Below are 14,510 nucleotides of genomic sequence, written 5' to 3'. Positions count from 1 at the left end.
GGGTGCTTGGGTTTTGCAGTGATGGGGAGGGGATGTCTAGTATTTTGAGGCTAGGGACCAGGCATGTTAGACCCCCTGCATGGTGAGGGAGAGCCCAGTACACTGAAGCGTGGTCCCCTGTCTACACCTGCATCTACGTGATACAATTCATGTAGGTGGAAACATGTTTATAATTTTCTAAGCCTAGAAACTGTTTTATAAGTAACCACAAAAAATTCGTGACATAATTTTAACATACTGAATTTTCCAGGAATGCAGCTATATGTAAACCAAAGGAAGATTCTGACTTCATCTTATTCAGAGCTTTATAAGGAATTGTTCGTCATTTCAGAAGAGCACATCCTCCACAGGAGGCCACTCCTGGTATTTGAGTCGTGAATCACACCCGTGTCAGTCTGCATTTGTACTGGCCATTTCCATGAAGATTATATAGACGCACGTATGTAAGACTGTACTTACTGTCTCAGTCCATTCATGCTGCTATAACAAAATACCATATGCTGATTTAGCTTATAAACAACAGAAATTTATTTCTTACTGCCCAGGAGGCTGGCAAGTCCAAGATCAAGGTGCCGGCAGATTTGGTGTCTGGTGAGGCCTGTTTCCTGGTTCACAGATGGTGACTTCTACATGGTAGATAGGTCGAGGGAGCTCTCTGAGACCTCTATTATAAGGGCACTAATCCCTTTCAGGATGCCCCTCCCCCTTAATCACCTCCCAAAGGCTTACGGGCTCACTTACCACCCTCCTAGTGTTATCACCTTGGGGGTAAAGATTTCAACACAGGAATTTTGGGGGTCACAAACATTCAGACCATAGCACTTAACCTTTATTTTAAAATGTCAGCCAGGTGCAGTGGCTCATGCCTGTAATCCTAGCACTTAGGGAGGCCAAGGTGGGAGGGTTGCTTGAGCTCAGGAATTTGAGACCAGCCTGGGTAACATAGTGAAACCCCATCTCTACAAAAAATAAACTGCATTAGTTGAGTTTGGTGATGGGCGCCTGTAGCGGCAGCTACTTGGGAGGCTGAGGCTGGAGGATCACTTGAGCCCAGAAGGTTGAGGCTTCAGTGAGCCATGATTGAGCTACTGCAATCCAGTCTGGGTGACAGAGTGAGACCCTGTCTCAGAAAAAAAGAAAAAAAAAAAAAGTCAATTATTTAAAAACTCATTAGTCAAATATTTTCTAAAATCCAAATTTGTTTTAAGCAATTATCATTGTGTCTTCTATTGGAATTGTAGTTGAGATTTTACCAAGTATGTATGTATTTTATTGTAAGTTACTTTGTCTTTCTGTTATAGAACATTATATATACATTTCTGATTCTTCACTCATTTATTTTTTAATGGCAGGTTTACATACATAGCTTTAAAAGGCAAATCTAAGCATACTTCCTTAAAGATGCATTATAAACTGTTTTCTTTCAGTGAATGGAAGTGTAGAATGTTACACTGATTAAAAAAAATCATGTGTGAGGATAGGCCATGTTCTCTATGAATTACTTTTCATGTCGCCAAGGAGCAGGTGCTCTGAGTCAAGAACTGCAGATTTAGAGAAACTGCCTCGTGGTTGCACATCCATGCAGGCCCCTCCAGGAAGTCCTGCCGAGAGGCTGAGCCTGCCTGCCCCTAATCCTTCGCATTACTTTCCTCCTCAGCAAAAATATCAGGTATGGGAAGTTGAGGCAAATTGTCATCCCTGGTCACTCCTCTCACATGCCTTTTCTTCTAAGGTAATTCTAGCAATTAATAAGCTAGCACATTTGTCATTAAAAATGTTTCAGAATTTCTTTGTAAGCAGTTGGGTGAGGTGATCTTTTCCTCCCTGCTCGTAAGACAAGAAGAAATGTTGGGTAGAGGCTCAGTCCATATCCCTTCCTGAATAGTTATGCCTCTGGCCTTAGTGGCAGTCAGCTGGGGTGGCCAACAGCTGTAGCCTCCCACCCTGCATCCTGGGTCCACCAGCTGGGCAGTAACAAGGAGCCTGGACCATGAGAGTGGCAGTTGTCTGCATGGGTCCCACTGACCCAGCACTCCACCAAGCTCCATTTGCCGAGGGCCTGCTATGTGCCCTGCACTGTTCTGGAACTGGACATAGCAGACAGAGACCCTGCTCCATGCAGGGCACGTGTGTTGGGGACGGAGTTTTCCGCTGGTGTTTGCCTCAGGGCTCAGGAGTGGGGAACTGAGTTGTCAAGAGGTGGGAAGGGGAAATAATTCAACACTAGTGCACCGCACCCCATGCTGAGGGCCTGCTGGGGATTGGCTCATATTACCTCATGTGACAGGCCACAGTGCAAAATAATTTGTGCCCCAGGAGTTTCAGGAACACTAACAAGGGCACACAGTTATTGTGAGAAGTTGGTTGGGTGGGCCTGAGTAGGCTAAGCCCATCTGGGTGACCCCCCATCCCCTTTGCCTGTGCCAGTGGAATGTGGCATCTTCAGACTCTAGGGCAAGTTTGTGTGTGTTGGGGGGAAGGGCATTTCTAGGAAAGAAAGTTCCTCACTGTTCTGAGCCAGCTCCTATGAGAGGCTCTCTCCTGAATGTAACACTCTGTGGAACTGACGAGGCCACTTTATCCCCTCGAGGAAACCTGCTGTAGGTGCACTCAGAGGGCAGCGTGGGAAGACACTGGGTCTTCGATGATGTCTTTGAGGCTCTGAGTGGAGTCAACCCTGAGGCTGCCCTTCTCTGGGTCTTCCAGTAACAGCTAACAGTAAACCCGCCGTGCTGTCTAAGCTAATGTGGAGTTGTGTTTTCGGGTCCTCAGTCGGCTACGGTAAGGCCTGCATACAGTTGATACTTCATCCTCAACAAACTTGTGATGTTGAAGTTTTTCCCTTAACTATAAGTAAGGGAGCCTACAGTTGAACTGTTTCTCCTGGTTATAAATCTCAGGTGTCTCTACAGAAGGTGCTCTCTACAGAAGGTATTCTCTCTCCTTCCCTCTCTCCCTCTCTCTCTCCCTCTCCCTCTGTCTCTCTCTCCCTCTCCCTCTGTCTCTCTCTCCCTCTGTCTCTCTCTCCCTCTCCCTCCCTCTCCCCCTCTCCCCCTCCCCCTCCCCCGTCCTTCCCTCCCCCCTCCCTCCCTCTCTCTCCCTCTCCCTGTCCCTCCCTTTCCCTCTGCCTCCCTCTCCCTCCCTCTCTCTCCCTCCCTCTCTCCCTCCCTCTCTCTCCCTCCCTCTCTCCCTCCCTCTCTCCCTCCCTCTCTCTCCCTCCCTCTCTCTCCCTCCCTCTCTCTCCCTCCCTCTCTCCCTCCCTCTCTCTCCCTCCCTCTCTCTCCCTCCCTCTCTCTCCCTCCCTCTCTATCCCTCTCCCCCTCCCTCACTCTCTATCACTCTCCCTCTCCCTCCCTCTCTCTCCCTCTCCCTCCCTCTCTCTCCCTCTCTCCCTCTCCCTCCCTCTCCCTGTCCCTCCCTCTCTCCCTCTCCCTGTCCCTCCCTCTCTCCCTCTCCCTGTCCCTCCCTCTCTCTCCCTCTCCCTGTCCCTCCCTCTCCCTCCCTCTCCCTCTCCCTCCCTCTCCCTCGCCCTCTCCCTCTCCCTCCCTCTCCCTCTCCTTCTCCCTCCTTCTCCCTCTCCCTCTCCCTCTCCCTCCCTCTCCCTCACCCTCTCCCTGTCCTTCCCTCTCCCTCTCCCTCTCCGTGTCCCTCCCTCTCCCTCTCCGTGTCCCTCCCTCTCCCTCTCCCTGTCCCTCCCTCTCCCTCTCCCTGTCCCTCCCTCTCCCTCTCCCTCTCCCTGTCCTTCCCTCTCCCTCTCCCTCTCCGTGTCCCTCCCTCTCCCTCTCCGTGTCCCTCCCTCTCCCTCTCCCTGTCCCTCCCTCTCCCTCTCCCTGTCCCTCCCTCTCCCTCTCCCTGTCCCTCTCCCTCCCTCTCCCTCTCCCTCTCCGTGTCCCTCCCTCTCCCTCTCCCTGTCCCTCCCTCTCCCTCTCCCTGTCCCTCCCTCTCCCTCTCCCTCTCCCTGTCCTTCCCTCTCCCTCTCCCTCTCCGTGTCCCTCCCTCTCCCTCTCCGTGTCCCTCCCTCTCCCTCTCCCTGTCCCTCCCTCTCCCTCTCCCTGTCCCTCCCTCTCCCTCTCCCTGTCCCTCCCTCTCCCTCTCCCTGTCCCTCCCTCTCCCTCTCCGTCCCTCCCTCTCTCTCTCCCTGTCCCTCCCTCTCCCTCTCCCTCCCTCTCCCTCTCCCTGTCCCTGTCTCTCCCTCTCCCTGTCCCTCCCTCTCCCCTCTCTCCCTCCCCCCCTCCCTCCCCCACCCCTCCGTCTTTCCCTCCTCTTTCCCTCTCTCCCCCTGGCCAAGTTTGTACGAAACCCTGCTTGTGATGATAACAATTTTTTCGAACTTCTTTTTTGGATGGAATTTTACTCTGTCACCCAGGCTGGAGTGCAGTGGCAGGATCTCGGCTCACTGCAACCTCCGCCTCTCAGGTTCAAGCGATTCTCCTGCCTCAGCCTCCCAAGTAGCTAGAACTACAGGTGTGCACAACCACGCCCAGCTAATTTTTGTATTTTTAGTAGAGACAGGGTTTCACCATGTCGGCCAGGCTGGTCTTGAACTCCTGACCTTAGGTGATTCACCTGCTTGGGCCTCCCAAAGTGCTGGGATTATAGGCATGAGCCACTGCACCTGGCCATTTTCAAACTTTTTAATGGGCTGTAGCATCCCAAGTGTTAAATTTTTTTTTTTTTTTTTTTTTGAGACGGAGTCTTGTTCTGTTGCCCAGGCTGGAGTGCAGTGGCATGATCTCAGCCCACTGCAACCTCTGCCTCCCGGGTTCAAGCTATTCTCTTGCCTCAGCCTCCTGAGTAGCTGGAATTACAGGGGTGTGCTACCACACCCAGCTATTTTTTTTTTGTATTTTTAGTAGAGACGGGGTTTCACCATGTTAGTCAGGCTGGTCTCAAACTCCTGACCTCGTGATCCGCCCACCTCAGCCTCCCAAAGTGCTGGGATTACAGGCGTGAGCCACCGCGCCCGACCTTAAGTGTTAATTTTAACTGTGCCTAACACCTGGCTAATACCCAGGCCAAGGTTTCCCTTTGCCTTCTGAAGGAAGGGGTCTCGGTGTAAATCACTCTTGCAGTGTGTCCAAATGAGAGGGGCATCTTCAACATTCTTTGGCAGGTTAATTGTATTTAAAAGACCCCAAAGCCAGCCCACCTATAATATTTGGAAAGATGATGTATTATTTAGTAATCATGTCTTCTTTAAATTTGAGATATAACTAACAACATACCATGAAATTCACTGTTTTAAAGTGTACAGTTTCGTGTTTCTTAGTATATTCATAAGGTGGTATGACCGTCACTGCTATCAAATTCATCATCCAAAAAAGAAACCCCATACCCATTAGCAGTCACTCCTCATTCCCCCGGCAATCAACCTACTTTCTATCAATCAATCAATTTGCCTATTTTAGACATTTCATATAAATGGAATCATACAATATGTGGTCCTTTGTGACTGGCTTCTTAATGTTTTCAAGGTTCATCTGAACTATTGCATGTATCAGTACTTCATTTTTTAGGGCTAAATATTTTATTGTATGGAATACCACAGTTTATCAGCTGATGGACATTTGAGTTGTTTCCATTTTTTTGGCTTTTATGAATAATGCTACTGTGAAGATGCATATACAAGTTTTTGTGTGGACGTATTTTCATTTCTCTTGGATATATACCTAGGGGTGGGATTTTTGGGTCATATGGTAACTCTGTGTTTAACTTTTTTGCCAAACTGTTTAATCTACAGTGGCTGTACTATTTTGGATTCCCACCAGCAATGTATGAGGGTTCCATTTTCTCCACATCCTTTCCAATATGTGTTACTGTTTTGATTCTAGCCATCCTCGTGGGTGTGAAGTGGCATCTCATTATGATTATCATATCTTCTTAAAGAAGCAAACACAACCAAATTCAGAAGAATTTATAAGGCTGGTATCTGATTGAAAAGGCCCCAGGAAGTGGATTTTGCCTTCAGAGTTCAACTCCTCCTGTGGCGCAGTCCCAAAACACTAGGTTTGTTCCGTTAACTTTGTTTCTGTTCCATAAACCTTTATTGTGCACAGTTCCTGTGTCAGGCACTGGGCTAGGGGCTGGGATACAAAGATGGAGGCTTACAATCTAACAGGGAAGAAAGATCAACAGTTACCCATCATGTAGGGCAGAATGGAGCAGGTGCCAGCTGAAGAGTACAAAGGAAGAAGGGCCAAAGGGTCAGAGGAGGAAGCTGCACTGGATGGGCACAGTAACACGTCCCTCATCCCTCGCTCACAGAAACAACCCCCAGATCAGCCAGAGAGATGAGGTATGGCTTCTGAGTACTTAAAGGACTTTATGTTCCCAAAAGGCAACTGGTGCTGAGAATTCACAGTTGATGGCCCAGATGGCAGTGGGTGATGGCTGGCGTCTCCCGTCCAGGCCCTCACAGTGTCCCCAAGGGGTCATTGCCCTCAAGCTGCTGTTCTTCAGAGTCCTGGAAAAGAGAGGGTTGTAAGGGGGCAGGACCATTCTGCGTGTTGAGTCCTAGGTTGAACCTTTCTGGTGGCCACTGGTCTGAGGCATGGCTCTCCCTGAGCGCTGTGAACACATATGTGCTGGGCGTGTTCGTTTGTGCTGCTGCCTTGTGTTGGGAGGCGGGATGGGCTGGGGATAGGGCCACCTGTTTTAGTCTCTCCTGCTTGAAGCTGGGTGGCCCAGGACAAATCATCCCAACTCGGCTGCTGTTTCTTCATCTAAAAATGGTCATAATATACCTCACAGGGAGGTAGGAGGATTAAATTAGAGCCTACATTTAGCAAGCTATAAGCACCTCACAAAAGGTGGCTAATAATGTTATAAAAACTCCTTTCAGTTTGAAAACTCATCTTGAACCAGTGGTGGCTCTTGAGTGCCTGAGAGAGTGTAATAGAAACCCCGCTCGGCCGGGCATGGTGGCTTGCGCCTGTAATCCCAGCACTTCGGGAGGCTGAGGCAGGCGGATCACTTGAGTTCAGGAGTTCGAGACCAGCCTGAGCAACACGGTGAAACCCCGTCTCTACAAAAAATACAAAAATTAGATGGCGCATGCCTGTAGACCCAGCTATTCGGGAGGCTGAGGTGGGAGGATCACCTGAGGCTTGCAGTGAGCTCTGATGGTGCCACTGCACTCCAGCCTGCATGACACACCAGGACCCTGCCTAAAAAAGGCTACACTCTAGAGGCGGCCATGCCAAGCCTTCTGCTGACTTTAGTTCTGACTGGCACCCAGCCTTTATCAATTAGCATAATAGATGCTAGAAATGGCTTTTCATGGGTGAAACTAGTGGTGGTAAATGTGTCTGAAGCCACTAAAAATAGTGTAAAAGGAGTGAGAATGTAGCACGTCACTTTGCAAGCTGGTACCTTATGCTTAGGATTCTGGAATGTTTTTGCCATGTAGTCTGAATACTAGGTTTAGCTGAATCCTGCATTTAGGCTACTTTCATGCATGGTGCTGATAGAGCCCTCAGAAGAGGACAGACAATGGGAAAGGCATGGGGTGCATTGGAGAGGATGTGTGCATTTGTTTCTGCTTTTTAAATGAAGGTGATTTCAGCATAACAGTACTTACCACCTCCCTTTTTTTTTTTTTTTTTTGAGACAGAGTCTTGCTCTGCTGCCCAGGCTGGAATGCAGTGGCACGATCTCGGCTCACTGCAACCTCCACCTCCCGGGTTCAAGCGATTCTGTTGCCTAAGCCTCCCGCGTAGCTGGGATTACAGGCAGGCACCACCACTCCTGGCTAATTTTTGTATTTTTTTTTTTTTTAATTTTCTTCACATTTATTAGCAATTTTTATCCATTTCATGACTTTGCTGTTCATTTACCCGTAATTTTTGTATTTTTAGTAGAGATGGGATTTCATTCACCATGTTGGCCAGCCTGGTCTTGAACTCCTGACCTCAGGTGATCCACCTGCCTTGGCCTCCAAAAGTGCTGGGATTACATGCATGAGCCACTGCACCCTGCCTGAACTTACCCTTGAAATGTGAACCAGAAGCCTTTACATGGGTTTGATTAAAAAAATATGATTTGCAATCTGGTTATTTTTCAATCTATTGCATTTATATTAAATCTGTTACCACGGGCATGAATAACCACAAGATATTTACCTTTGGTTTACTCTGGAAAAATAACATCTGTTACACTATACAGACTTCAACACGGTGGAAGAAAACATTTCTCTCCTTTTATAAAAAGAAAAATTAAGTTCTATTCCTATGTATTTTTTTCAGTCGAGAACTGGTATTAAACTACAGGCAGGATGTACTTCCACATGTGTTATATATGGGGTACCCTGCCAAGGGGTCCCCCTGGATTGATGTCAGTGGAGGCCTCAGCTAACTCAAGCATCGCTGACTGTAGAGATAAATGGTCCCTTTCTGGAAGACCAGAGCAGAACACCCGCCCCCCCACCCCCCCGTATATACTATAAGGCCTCATCAAAGAAAAGTAGCTCCAAAAGCAAGAAAGCAGCAGCTCTGACAACAAGCAGTAAAATCTTGGACAACAATGTCAGTGTAAGTAAGTTTAAAGGACATCTAAGGCCAGGTGCAGTGGCTCACGCCTGTAATCCCAGCATTTTGGGAGGCCGAGGTGGGCATATCACCTGAGGTTGGGAGTTCGAGACCAACCTGACCAACGTGGAGAAACCCTGTCTCTATTAAAAATACAAAATTAGCTGGGCATGGTGGTACGTGCCTGTAATCCCAGCTACTCGGGAGGCTGAGGCAACAGAATCACTTGAACCTGGGAGGCAGAGGTTGCGATGAGCCAAGATCGTGCCACTGCATTCCAGCCTGGGTGACAGAGTAAGACTCCATCTCAAAGAAAAAAAAAGGACATCTAAAGGAAAAATCCTTTTTCCTTTTTCCATCTTGTTTTGCACCTGCTACCTCATAAATGGTTGCAGCAGAATTCAGCCCAAGACTGTTTTTCACTGTGACATCTCACCTGGTCATGAAATTGGGCTTTGATAACAACCTCTTGTTCTCCCCTGTCTCTGTTTGTTCAAGGATTCTGCTGTCTACCCAAGAGAACCCAGGAACTCTGAACAACCACACTGGCTTCAGTCAGCTTGCAAAACTGGCTTTTAGGCTTGTTACCTGACATACATTCTAGAAATGAACCTTCTTTGGTACAAAGCTCTCCACTGAAATGTCCTAAAAGACATCATTCCCCTGTACCCCAAGGGAACCTATTCCTAGATAAGAATGCAAACTCACCGTGAAGGGGTCGTAAGAAGGTTCTGGGGGAGCTGAGGTTGTGCTCTCATACAAGGGGTTCGAGATATTCTCAGGCTGCTGCTTGCCAAGAGCTGCAACATTAATGTCCTCTTCTGACTGTTTGGAAAGACAGGCATGAAAGCCAGGAGCGTCCCCAAAGCAGGAGCATCTCATCCAAGTTGGCAGGTAAAGCAAGCCACCGTTTGCCTCTGGGAGCTTTTCCTTTTTTTAACAGTACTTTGTTGAGGGATGATTCACACATAATAAAATGTACCAACCTTTAGATTCAGCTCAGTGACATCTTACCGATGTCTACCCATTTGTGATCACCACCAAATCGGCACATAGGGCATTTCCATACCCCAGGAATTTGCTCTTAGCCTGCCGGTACCTGCCACCCAGGGTAACTGCTGTTCTGACTCCCATCACCCTGAAGTGGTGTTGCCTATCCTTCAACTTAATATAAATGCAGTCATACAGCCTGTACAGTTTTGCTAAAAATGGGGATTTTGAGATTTTCCCTGGAGCTTATAAATATGCAAGCTGTCTGCCAGAAGGCAGCAAACTGCTGCTTGGGGGCTCTGCACCACAGCCTTTACCAGGAGTGTTTTGAGGAGGTGGCAGCGGGAGAGCGTGGGCCAGAGAGGAGGACAAAGTCCATGAGGAAAGATGCTCAACTGCTGTGCTGCTGCCCAGGCCATATTCTTACACGGCCAGCCGAGAGCTGGCTGCTGATTGGGATATGGACTCAACTGTTCAAATAGAAATGAGTTTCACTGGCTGCAGCATAAAGCCTCTGGCTGTGTAGGGTCCCTAGCCCTGTCCCCCAGTCCTCAGAGCTAGTTTTGAAGCCCAAGCTAGGTCATGGGGTGTGCTTGTGTAGTGAATCCTCCAAGGTGAACAAGACTCCTAGGTCCTAGAGAATGTGCCTCCAGGCCAAACCCCTGGCACAGAGGCTCAGGGTGTGTTCTCTCCTTGCCAAGCCCTGTCTCAGCCAGAAAGAGGGGCTTGGAACCACCACTGCTGTTCCTCCTAAGGGCAGGGACCCCATCCAAGCAGCAGTAAGCGTGGAGTGGGTGGCCACCCCTGCTACTGTGTGACACACTGCTTCTGGGTGAGGACTCTGGCGTGGCCACCGACTGAAGCAGCCCAGGTCCAGGGAGTGGGTTTTTGGAGAGGACCCCATCATGTTCCCATCTTTCTCTCTTACCTCAAAATGCTGGAAGCCGATTGTTCTCCGGTTTATCCGAAAGTAAGAGTAAGCAGCCAAGGCAGCAGCTCCAATGACCAGGATGATGGCAAAGAAGATCCCTGCTCCCAAGCCTGTGTGCGTCAAGGTCTGAACACAGAAAGGAAAGGAAAGGGGCCCATTCTGAAAACTTCTGACTCCCCAAAAGGGGAACCCTTGGTGGCCCGAGGCATTCTGGAGCCAGTGGGGATAAAAATACTGATATATTAACATGTATCTGGCCCTTACTACTGCCAGGGTCTGATACTCTTCCATGAAATAACCCATTGAAGTGTGATAATAACCCAAAGAGATAGGGACAGTTATTGTGGGAGAAGTGGGGCACAGAGCGGTGAAGCACTTGCCCAATATCACACAGCCAGTCAGTGGTGGAAGTGGGCTTTGAACCCAGTCTGGCTTTGGAGTTTCTGTGCTTAACCACTATGCTATGGAACTCTCCAGCAGCTCACCCACTCCCCTCATGCTTTTGGGAAAAAGAATACTAACAACCACCGTCACCAAGTTTTACATAGCATGTACTATGTGTCAGGGGCTGTTCTAAGTGTTTTCCATTTTTAACTTATAGTCCTCCCCAAAACCCAGGAGGGAGGCATTATGAGCCCCATTTTGCAGATGAGAAAATTGGGACTCAGAGATGCTACGAAGTGGAGGGGCCAAACCAAAGCTTAGGATTTCTTACTCCCCTTCCAGCACTTCCTTTGTTGGCCCATCCTCCCCCTTTCATTCAACAGATATTAATGGTGACTGGTGCTGTGTTGCTAATGCTTGGGAGTGGGGATGGCAGGAAGCAGGGTTGGGCAGTCCTGAAGCCAGCTACCTTGGAGGTTGGAGGCTGGAGGCTCCTCCAGTCTCTGGAGGAAGAGGGCAGAGGACAGGGCTTCTGGTAATGGTTTGCCTGTTGGTGAGTGGGCACCAGGGCTCCTCCTGGCCCGTTATCAGGGACCCTAGATACTCACCATGGGGGCAGGGGGTGCTTTTAAAGGCCTGGAAATGACATGAATGATCCCATTGGAGGCAAAGATGTCCCACTGCAGAATGGCTCTGCCATCAACAAACCTGGTCTCCGTCTAGGGAAATGAGAAGAGGGTTGATGGCTTTCACTCTCTGAGCGGGCAGCCGTCCATGGAGGGAAGTTGTTCAGTTTTCCCAAGGCCCCTGAGCCCAGGTTTCAGGTTTGTCTCCACTGATAGGCAGCCCAGGACACATCAGTTGTCCTGTGCCAACAAGCTGATCTGAGGGCTGCAGAGAACCTTATGGGTCATTTGTCCAACCCACTTGTCTGATAGATGAGTGATCAGAAGGAAAGTGGCCTGACCCAGATCACCCAGGGAGTAAGTGGCAAACCCCATGCCTGTGGACTCTGAGTCCATGCACTGAACATCACACCACGCTGTTTAGAAAAGATGTAATTTTAAGTGATGTCCCAATGTGATTTCCTGGCTTGTGTGGGCAGAAGCTGAGGCCCTGTGCCCCCTCCCCTGCTGAATCACATCTTCATTTTAACAAATCTCCAGCAGATTCAAATGCACATTAAATTTTGAGAGACACTAGTCTAAACTGCTCTTAAATAGAAATCATTTAATGAGATAAACATTTAAAACCAATATTTATTAAGCACTTGCTACCTGTCGGGCTCTATTCTCTGCATGTCTCAGAACTTGAATCCGACATCATGGTTATCACCACCTCCACCATCACCACCATGGTCATCTCCATCAGTATCATCACCATCATCTACACTGAAGGGGCTTAGAACATGTCACCCCAAAATAATGCCATTTTGGGCCGGGCATGGTGGCTCACGCCTGTAATCCTAACACTTTGGAAGGCCAAGGCAGGCATATCACTTGAAGCCAGGAGTTCAAGACCAGCCTGGCCAACATGGCAAAACCCCATCTCTATTAAAAATACAAAAATTAGCTGAGCATGGTGGCGGGCACCTGTAGTCCCAGCTACGCGGGAGGCTGAGGCAGGAGGATCGCTTGAATCCAGGAGGGGAAGTTGCAGTGAACCGAGATTGTGCCACTGTGCTCCAGCCTGGGTGACAGAGTGAGAGACTGTCTAAAAAACAACAACCCCCCCCCGCCCCCACACACACACCATTTTGGCATATTGGTTATTTTGAGCAGAAGGCACTTGAGAAGCGGCAGTTGCAGGAAGGGTTCCCTGACCTGCTGTCTACCTAAAAGCAGGTGATACAACTTCCCATGAGAAAGTGCCCCTTCTGTTTCAGAAGAGAAGAACATCCTTATTGGAGACTGGGAGTAGATGATGAAATGGATCTGTACAAACAAATCTACTGAAATACTCCTGATCTTCCACTCATATCCACCATCTGTTTCTTAGTCATGCCACAATTTACTGCCCTTAGCCTAAAGCTCTTCATTTGATCAATTTTCCACAAATGTATCATTTCTTTAAAAAGTATATAAGCTCTTGATCCCAACTGTTCTTTGGGTCTCTATTTTGCATATGAGGGTTCCCTTGATTCACATAAAAGATTAAATAAAATGCGTATGCTTCTCTCCTGTTTATCGTATGTCTATTTAATTCTCAGGCCCAGCCACAGACCCTAAGAGGGTAGAATAAGTGTTTCCTCCCTTGTATCACAATCATGAAAATAATGACCTGTATCATCACCATCACCCTGATTTTTCAGATGAGGAAATTGAGACATAGGAAAGCTGGATAACTTGTTTAAGTCCTTATAGTTAGCAAGTGGCAGAACTGGGATTCATACTGGGGTCATTTGACTTTGGAGCTCATGTTAATGCCTGGAATAGGCTGACAAGCTGACCGAAACGAAGGCGGAGAATCAGCTTTAAAATGGGTTCATTATCCTTCCCCATTACCAGCTTCTGAGGCTGGCCTATTTCCCAAGGGGTAGGGGCTGCCAAGTTGTCAGTGTGGTATGCTGTGGTGGGCAGTTAACACCATCCCCTATCTGCAGGTTTAGAGTTTATGTTTGCATGATAATAGATGCCATCTATTAAGCACCTACTGTATGCCAGGAACTTTGCATGCATTATCTCCTGTTCTCCCAAGAAGCCCAGAAGACTTCATACCGGTTGGAGTGGATCCTGGCTGGCAGTGATGAGCAGCTTGCTTCCCAGCCTCGTTTGCAGGGTGGTGCCATTGACAAGGTCATTGTAGAAAAACATGCTGACATTGGCGAGGTGGTGCTCGATGTCCTGCCCAGACAGAGTCTGAGAAAAAAGGAGAAACACAGAATGCTCCTCAAAGGCCAAGCAATTTTTTGTCTTTTTAATGATGGGGATGACAAAGAAAATTGCTTCTCACGGCCTAGGCTTTCCTACCTCCATGTGGAGATCAGGAAATGTCAAGGTTTTCTCAGGCTTCTGGTTGTTTGGGCTCTGCCAGAGGCCACCTATAGCTAGGATGTGGGATTGAATGTCATTTGTATTGTCTAGAGCAGAGCTTTCCAGCGGTGTCTTGAGGTAGACAGAGGTATTGCTTTTCTCAGCCCTCAGGTGGCTGGTGGGGCTGTCAGAGCCTTAGGTCAGCCACCTGTGCGTGAATTGAATAAATATTGCCAATCCTCTGTGTGCCGTGATATGAAGTTCCGCAATATGTGGAACACAGATTACATCAGTGGCCCTGGTTCTTCCCCGCTCCCTGCACCCCTGCCCCTTTGCCCCCCATGCTGACTTTGGGCTCAGTCATGTGACCTATCAGGCCAGGGGCACATTAGCAAATGTGATCAAACAGGCTTGAGAAGCACTGTCAGGACAGGGCCTGCTCTCGCCTCTGTCACTCCCTGCCATTGCCCTGAGAACTCGCCTGGGCTAGCCTGTTGGACGATGAGAGTTCCATGGAGCAGAGCCATTGATGGCCCAGCTACAGCAGCTGACAGCTGGTCTCAGACCCGAGTGTGCCAAGACCAAGGGAGTGGCCACTGATCTCCAGATGATCTGTGAGCTAAATAAATGTGTGGCCACTGAGTTTTCAGGTAATTTATGACACAGCATTGTTGTGGTGATAGATAACATGCTAGTCTAAAGTGAAGG

At 48.6% G+C, this 14,510-nt stretch overlaps 2 protein-coding genes across 7 annotated transcripts in view; one reads left to right on the top strand and one right to left on the bottom strand.

Moving 5' to 3' along the window:
- Window positions 1-14,510, top strand: part of NT5DC3 (5'-nucleotidase domain containing 3) — a 90,172-nt gene that overhangs the window by 69,947 nt on the left and 5,715 nt on the right. The window contains exons 14-17 of one of the 6 annotated variants that reach the window (XR_010122680.1): window positions 251-1,669; window positions 2,591-2,781; window positions 5,832-6,006; window positions 9,024-9,516. The gene's annotated coding sequence lies outside the window, so the exon portion shown is untranslated. The other 5 variants (XR_010122679.1, XR_010122682.1, XR_010122678.1 and 2 more) reach the window with 5 other exon arrangements.
- Window positions 6,347-14,510, bottom strand: part of STAB2 (stabilin 2) — a 182,662-nt gene continuing 174,498 nt past the window's right edge. The window contains exons 65-69 of the mRNA XM_054443474.1: window positions 13,548-13,688; window positions 11,439-11,549; window positions 10,444-10,572; window positions 9,234-9,350; window positions 6,347-6,463 (exon numbers count right to left, since the gene is read on the bottom strand). Of these exons, the coding sequence (XP_054299449.1) occupies window positions 6,413-6,463; window positions 9,234-9,350; window positions 10,444-10,572; window positions 11,439-11,549; window positions 13,548-13,688 (549 nt within the window). The 3' untranslated portion in view covers window positions 6,347-6,412. The remainder of the gene's footprint in view (window positions 6,464-9,233; window positions 9,351-10,443; window positions 10,573-11,438; window positions 11,550-13,547; window positions 13,689-14,510) is intronic.

The sequence above is a fragment of the Pongo pygmaeus genome, chromosome 10, assembly GCF_028885625.2.
Source record: "Pongo pygmaeus isolate AG05252 chromosome 10, NHGRI_mPonPyg2-v2.0_pri, whole genome shotgun sequence".
NCBI classification, from domain to species: Eukaryota; Metazoa; Chordata; class Mammalia; order Primates; family Hominidae; genus Pongo; species Pongo pygmaeus.
Note: the sequence above shows the minus strand (reverse complement) of the source record. Positions and strands in the feature narration are given on the sequence as shown.